Raw genomic sequence first — 8,491 nt, forward strand, 5'->3', positions numbered from 1 at the left:
ATATTAGGTATATAACCCAGCTGCTCCTACTTGATATATATGTGACAGAATCATGACATGTCATGCTAGAGATACATAACATTTAAAGTTTCAAAACTATAGCAGAAGTTAACATGCTACAACAGTGAAAGATATTACTGAACTATCTTTTGGAGACAACTTCCCTATGAAAACATAAGATGATTATGTTATACCATTTTTATATAAAACTGCTGTTGAGTATATAACTTTCTGTTCCAAATGTTGGCACTCATTGATGTTTAGAAAATATTAATTTATAATTAGATACAAAAAGTTGTTGTGTTCCTTCATTCATGAAATTTTGAAAATTGTCAACAAATCTGTACTTTTTTAAATCTGTAAAACAATATAATTATCGTAGATTATGATATTAGATAACCACCAAACGTAGAAAATATTTTTATTTTATAAATATACTAAACTGTAAGATGTTGTTAACTGTTGTAATTTATTACTATCACTTCCAAATTATTCACAAATTGAATATTCGGTAACTTAACCATACATTGGTTAAATTTGACGAAATAGTTTGTCAATCTAGGTTTAAAAAGACATGTTTATTGTAAAAATTTGCAGTTCAATCTAACAGTGAATGTTATTAGGATAGAAGATTTAGAAGTTAAGTTATAAATACAATACGATTGGCTAGAAAATTTGACACTAAACACCCATTAGTAAATAAGCATACATGTACTCGTGTAGCGTTAGGCAATAAAATGTAAGATTAATTATATATTCTAGATAAAAGTCCCGTGACAGTTAAACAGTTCAAAAACTAATACAAATAGACCAACTAAACTTGGTACAAAGTTACTGATCAAAATCATCATTGTCAATTATGTGCTACCTTCCAAGAGGAGTCTTAAAATCTTAAATGTAAGTATATGTTAATGCACATTAAATATTGATCAAGAGCCGGTATTTTTAAACTTATAAAAAGTTCAGACTCCACCAAAATAATTATTTACAATGTTTTTAAAATCATGTATAGTATGATATGTTTGTACTAGACAATTAAAATTAGTTGTGAGATTTGAAATAGTGAACCTTTAGTTTTGGTACATTCTGTATTCGAAAAATATTGAAATATTCAAAAAAATATCTTTTGGGACCGGGTTTGTGAGAAAAAAATTCCATTTCATTATTGTGGGACCAACGGTTGGTTGAAATCAATAGTGAAGTCGACTTTCAGGGGATTCGCCCTGTTTATTTTAGTTAAGGTAACTCATGTTGATTTCTATAAAATGTATTACTTTAATCTAAGATACAAAAAGCCACCACTTATCGAGAACATGAGTTTATGTGTTATAGTATATCTTATCATCTAATAAGCAAAGTTTGATTTGATAAAATGATGGTGTTGTTTGATTAGACGTAATCTGATAATCAATCAAATGCACATTTATCAAGTGTTTTCGATTCATTTGTTTTATTCCGTTTAGGATATATATCTGTGGAGCAAGGTACCAGATAGCGAAGCATTTGTCTCTGATAGAAAATCAATAGTCCGACATGCAATGAACATTCCTCTCCTATACAAGATACTTAAATGTTGTGGATCCAACCAAACTCTGGGTCAACTAACTCACATTTCACATAGTCTCTGGAATACCTGACTGCATTTAAATGATGGGGAACAAAAATAGATTCTCAACATATTGCACAGTTGCTGATGTTGATATTGTACTTGGAATACATTGTTTTCTAAAAGGGTATTCAGAATGTATTTCATTGTAGATATAAAAAGTAGAGTAAAAGGGTATTTTCGAATTCGGTAAGTCATAAAAACTGAAAATAAATCACTGTGTTCATAAATTGTTTCAATACTTAAGGACTTTATTCCCAACACAAAATTTTTCTTTATAGATTACCTTATCAAATTCATGTTCACCTAGATACACGAATTTTATTTTTATTCCTGCACCATCGCATAAATTACTGTTTCATGAGGCTGTGTTTGACGCAAACAACCACTGAATATTTTAAAACTGTTTGATCAACTTATCTATCTAAATCAAATTACGAATTTTAACTTTTTGATTGTAAAGTTGAAATTTTATGACTCGGAAAAAGACTGTAAGGTTCATGGTATTTGTAAACAAGAATATTAATAAAAGATAGCTATTTTACTCCTATGTGCTTTTGTTTTAAAGTAAAAAGTAATTTCGTTAACCTTGTAATTTCAAACAGTGTTTGGATCTAAAAGGTATACGTAGGTAATCTTTACATGTATTATTAACAATGCATATGTACAAGGAACAATAAATCACACGTTATGTATGAGCTATTTTGTTTTCTCTACAAATCGTTGTGATGTGTTTTTAGAATATACTGGAAGTCTACAACTGAATTGAGTTGTCACTGTCCTAGTTTTTATTTTTTTATACTATAACTTTCTAGGTTATAAAAGCGTATTTTGGTAATATAAAATTTCATTCCTAAAATCGCCAGAGTACGTAGGTAAACAATATGCAACAAACTACCCCCACCGTTTTGTAACAGGTATGTCAGAGATTTGATATAAAATTTTAATTTAGTAATTGTATCACACTATACATCAGAATTCTTTAAGCGATCTAGAAAGGAAAAATAAATTCACTACTGTAGATTTTTCCGTATCATAAAAAAACTATGGGTCTTTTAAACTGTGTATGTTATTTTTTACAACTTCGATCTTAGTTATCGATTGTTGAGTATTTGGAACGATAGTTAAATTGGATTGATGGATTTCAATTCAACTACATATCACAACAAAGTTATATTTTTTTAAATAACTGATTTGTATGATAGTTTTAAGAACTTTATTTACTGTTTTTAAGTTTGGATATACAGTATAACTAGTCACAATTCGTCCAGGATTGTTATTGATAAAAATGTTTACATTAAAATATCCAAACTTGAAGATGTCTTACCGGATCTTTTACACTCTTGGGCCTTGGTTTTACCACGGGGGAAATATACAAAAATGCAGGGTAAAGTTGTTTCCAGACTATTCACACTATTCGCAGATTTTAATTTCATAGTTTGTTTAGTTTAAAGGAAAAAAAACATGTTTATTAATAACCTCTCCAGCTAAAATGGGTTGAAAAAAACTAGTTTGAATAGCCCGATGAAAGGTGTCAAATCGTTATTAATATTATTTTCAAATATAGCTTTTACCTTCTTTACATGTTCACCATAGATGCGTCCCACCACATTTTGTTATAATTATAACTATTAATTTATAATTAGAGAATATTATTGATTTTTGAGATAGTAAATATTTTTTGTAGAAGTGTGTTGAAATACTTAGTCTGGCCTACTCAATTATTGATCTCCTAGACGAGTTATTTTTAAATGTCATTATGATAGTAGAAACTCAAATTTTGACCAAAGAGGAATTTCTTAACTTATGGAAATAGTAACACATTTTTGTAAGGTTATGTAAGAAATTTGTATTTAAAGTAACTGATTTAAAATAATGGAGACATTGGCAATCAATTAAACGAATATGTACCTGATTTTAACTTAGTGGTATGTATCATATAATCCATGTTCTTTTATTTTACATGTTTACACGCTATTCCCATTAGAAGCATCTCCAAATAAAATAAAACACGAAAAGATTCCCGATAGTTTACCTATATTTCAGATGTTGATAAAATTATCTGGAGAAACTCTTTCCGCTAGAAAATTAATAGACTTTCAAAAAATATCCTTAAACAAATGCGATACATTTGCTTAAACCTGGTTAAATTTTACTCGACTACTGTCCGAGCAGTTAGTAGCGAATTGACTAGTTGTTTCTACATTACCTGGATACACTTTACCTGGAGTTTTGGGAGTTTTTGGTCTTTTCCCACTTGGTTTCCTCTGTAAAGGGGACCTGGGATCATTTCCTTTTCCTGCAGAGGACGTCCGTGAAGGTGTCCTTACCAAAGGAGTCTTCCTCCCTTCGTTGTCAGAGTTATTACCAAGATCTTGTTTCAAAGATGGGGATCTCTTTAATGATTTTGGTCTCTCAGTTTTATTTGAATGATCGAAATTCTCACTAATATCAGGGGTTTTGCTTGGTGTATCCTCACGTGAATGAGACCCACTGTCTTTTTCAGGTAATGGGGTCCCTGCAGTTGATTCATTCCCTTTTACTGATATAGGAGTACTGTTCTGTGAAATATCTGGACTTTTTGAATTCAATTGATCGCTTTGCTGGTTATCTTTCCCAACCGGAAGGGGAGTTGTTATGCGAGAAGGATCATTGGATTTAGGGATAGGTGAAACAGAACCACTCAGCACAGATGGTGGTTTCTCTGGGCCAACACCGGAGGGTCCTGTTTTGTTTGTCTGATCCGCTGGGGGCGCAGGAGATGTTCTGTTGTCCTCCCCATTAGATGGAGTTAACTTACCAGAATCTGATTTAGAATCATCACTTCTAGAGGCTTGTCTTAAATCTGGTGTCGGCTTTGGTGTCATTGGTGAGTTGTTTGGAGTTATGCTTCTGCTTTCAATTCTTTGCCGATCCAAACTGTCCTGTGGAGAAATACTCTGTGGCCTTGGACTTTGAAAGTCGGGCTTGGGAGAGAGTGGTGGAGTACTTTGGCTGTCGGGCCTGTACTGAAATGGTGTTTTTACCATGTCTGAGCTCAAAGGCCTGGCGAGAGGACTCTCTCTAGGAATAAGTTTCGGTTCTCCTCTGTTGTCTAGTCCTGAGGGACCCCTAACCTCAAAGCTTTGTCTACTCTCTGTTCGAGAAAGTGGTCTGGGAGAACTATTCAAATCAGGGGGCAAGCCCGGCCTAGGACCACTGGGGGGTCTCATCGTAGGTGTATGAACTCTGTTCATTCGCGGATCATTTACAGAACTGTAAACTACATCGTCATCATCATCTTTAGGAGTTCGTGGAGGACCCGGTGGAGTCTCTCTGCCTCTTTCTCCCATCGGACGAGGAGGATTGGGGGAGAACATACCTGACTGAGGATTCATACCTCTGGGTTCCATACTTCTTACGGAATCATTTCTCTGCATGTCAAAAGGCTGTCTCCTATCACCACCACTCATCACTCTCTGTACTCCTTGTGGAGGAAGAGGTGAAGGGCTTTCCCTCCCTTCTTGTGGCATCGGTCTTTGCATAGGTGTCCCAAATTTTTGGGGATTGTTTCCAGAGGGTGGCCTTCCATTATACATCATATTTGGAGGGCTTTGCATTCCTGGGTTGGGACTTTGCATACCAGGATTAGGGCTCCCTCTACCCAATCCTGTGTTGACTGTCTGCCCATCTCCTGGAGGTCTTTGCATGACATTTTGATCTGAGGGCTGCATCGGCCTGCCTTCAAACTGAGGCCGTCTTATTGGTACAAATTGCTGTCTAACGTCAGCAGGTAGTTTCTGCTTGAGCAAGACCCAAGGGTTCGGTCTCCTCACGATATTTTGAGGAGGAGCTTGTCTCGGTATAGGAGGAGGCTGAGGGGTTTTAGGGGACTGTGGCTGAGATGGGAGGGCTTGAGAATCTCTAGGGACCGGGTTGAAGTTCAAAGGCTTCTTATCCGGTTGATTAATGTAGACCCTTTGATAATCTTGATTTTGTGTGGGCGACTCCGCTCTCCTTTGTAGTTGAGGTCGGAAGTGTTGAGGTTGATTAGGAGGCTGAGGACCACTGGGTCTGTAGTTGTTTGGAGGAGGCCTTTGAAAGTTCTGAGGCTGAAAGTTTAATGGCGAGCCTGGTCTTTGTTGAGGAGGTGCGGGGACAAAGGTTCGACTTTCAGACCTCCTCAGAGGCACACCTCTTGTCGGGGACCCATAGGCAGGTGATCGAGGGGGTGGTGGGGGTTGGAGAGGGAGAGGGTGGTACTCAGGTTGTATTGACTGATACTCCTGATGTGATGCTTGATACTCTGTAGCACTCTGATATTCTTGGTACTCTTGTTGACCTGTGTGATACTCTTGGGTTGGATGCTGATACTCAGATGAAGGAGTACTCTGGTACTCAACTGGGCCACTTTGGTAGTCTGAGGAGGATGAAACTCTTTGGTACTCGTTTGTGCCACTCACCTGAAAAAAATAAAATAATATTAGCAAATAGATCAAAATCGTTAAAACAATTCTTTTTGGCAATAACGTTTAGATGTTCAGTTTTTTTTTTCTACGACTAAGATCAATAAACTTTCCTATTCATTCATTTACCTTTTCCGTATGTATAATTTTGTGCAATACTATGAATTGAGTCCCCTGTGTTTAGTAATTACTTAAAAACACTATTTCCCATAATTGTGTCTTACTGCATAAAGTCAAAAGTCAATATTCGTATGCCGACTGAGTCAATTAATTCCAATTAACTACTTTACCATGAATCATTATAACTGATTAAAAATGTCGATATACAACTTTTAGTAAAAAGAATTTGGTACTTTCGTATTATACGGAGGCCACTTTTTTTAGAGGGATTTTTTTTACCGGAGACCAATATTGACCTTGGCCTTCTTGGAGGGGATTTGGCCGGCAGAAGTATGACTCATCTTGTATTGTTCAATTCGTAACGAAAGGAGGAAGGTTCTACAAATATATTTATGATAATCCAACCTAACATAACCGCCACAGCGCACTGTATTAAGGGTGGGCTCCGAATAATATAAAAGTACCATGATTTCCAGCATACAATTATTACAGCTATAAATGTTGACCGTGATAGTATCTGTATAGCTTAAATGTTGTTCGTAACTCATTTAAAAATCATACACATCTTGTTTCATACACATTTTGTTGTATACGAGCATTATTCTCGTTTTACGTGCTTTCCATCTATTTTATAGAATACGTTACCAAAGTATTGAAATTGCTTGTGTATTGCATGAACAATACCGCTTGAAATTCTATAATTTCATCATTGTTATTAGAAAACCAGTACATGCGTTTACCAAAACATTGATCTCGTTACGGAAAAACAATTAGAAAAGTTTGTAAGAATAACAAATATTTGTACATTTGATGCGTTGCTATAATTTCTTACAATGACATCCGCAAATAAAACTTGGTATTATAAATTGCTATTACTTGGATCAATTTTTTCTCGAATTTTAAATCCAGGCCACGGTAAAACCTTTAGCTGAATGTTGGTGCTGAACGGAGGAAAAATGGAGAGGATACAAAAGTTTTTTGGATCGCGTGCCTTGCGTTGACAGGGAGCCCCAAGTATCTAAGATGGATAAGAGTCTATATAAGTTAAACAGCGCTATCCTCTCATATCAGGAAACAAAAGATACATTTTATAGTGATTACAAGAACGTAAAGTCTATCGTTATTTGTATTCTTACGTATAATATTACGTTATGCATACGTTATTATACGTTGTATAATATTACGTTTTACAAATTGGTGACATATTATACTTCTGAAATATTATTTTATTTACGAATATATACTTCCTTAACAGCCATTAAATGAAGAGTTATAAGTATATTAACCTTCGAAATGATATCTAAAAATAGTTATTCGACTTCCTGAAAAAGTACCAAATTACTGAATTAGCTTAAATAAAAACACTCCGTAGCAGAGGGCATGCAAAGCAAGCCTCTTGTCAATCTATTATGTTTCATTTTGCCAAATGCATAACAATATTAATTGTACACTTAGAACCAAGCCAAACAGAAATAATTGGCTTAATTGGTATCTCAGTTTGCTGCTTCTAGCATTACAATGATAAGTTTTTGTTCAATTTTAAGAATATAAAATAAAATATATTTTCAACATGTTGTGAAGGTATGCATCAATAAAAAGGGGAGACCATCTCCAGCAATTAATTGATTCATTCTATAAATAAACGGCATCAACAAACCAACACGAATATTCTCGCAAACTGACAGCTGGCTTTCTTCAATTAGCTTGTCAACAACAATAATAAAGTGCAAGTGGTGGGAGCAACTATTATATTTTATGGGGGAAATCACAAAAATGCAATTGCAATAGTTTTTACAGAATTGGTGTTTATACTATTTTGTTGAGAGTTAAAGGTAACATAACATACAGAATTTTGATTAAAAACTACTGAATACACCATAATAATATTATTATGGTATTATGGTATTATATTAGTACCAAAATACCAAATTTCACCAACTTTGGACCACAGATGTAGTTTGTAAGTTAGCTTTTCTCCCATATAATATGTATAGGGGGAGAAAGTAAAAAGTAACATGAGATTCGGCATGTTGCGTTTAAAACTTAAATGTCTCGATAACCAATCGGCTTAGGATGAAAATAAAAAGACTCCCTTTCCAAGTATTTAAATTAAATAATGCCCAGTAGTTATCATGATAAATTAAATGCTTATGTTAGGCTTTAAATTGCAACCAAACATTATAATCTGTAATTATTAAAATACATCGGGCATCAGAGTACTTAAAAGATTTTGACTTGACTCTCAATGTTTAAGCTTAATGTTACATTGTAGCTTTACAATAGCAACAAGTGTGCAGAAACGACTTAAACTTTGTCGCAG

General features: G+C 34.5%; 1 protein-coding gene across 6 annotated transcripts in view; it reads right to left on the minus strand.

Annotated features, from left to right (window-relative positions):
* The window catches only part of LOC128997868 (microtubule-associated protein tau-like), a 44,138-nt gene extending 39,053 nt beyond the window's left edge, over window positions 1–5,085 (minus strand). For all 6 annotated transcript variants that reach the window (XM_054423644.1, XM_054423645.1, XM_054423643.1 and 3 more), the window contains exon 1: window positions 3,831–5,085. In XM_054423644.1, coding sequence (XP_054279619.1) covers window positions 3,831–5,058 — 1,228 coding nt within the window. In that variant the 5' untranslated portion in view covers window positions 5,059–5,085. The remainder of the gene's footprint in view (window positions 1–3,830) is intronic.
* Between the last annotated feature and the right edge of the window lie 3,406 nt (window positions 5,086–8,491).

This window comes from Macrosteles quadrilineatus, unplaced genomic scaffold, assembly GCF_028750875.1.
Source record: "Macrosteles quadrilineatus isolate MER2022 unplaced genomic scaffold, UCM_ALF_1.0 Scaffold_7__1_contigs__length_78375512, whole genome shotgun sequence".
Classification (NCBI taxonomy): Eukaryota; Metazoa; Arthropoda; class Insecta; order Hemiptera; family Cicadellidae; genus Macrosteles; species Macrosteles quadrilineatus.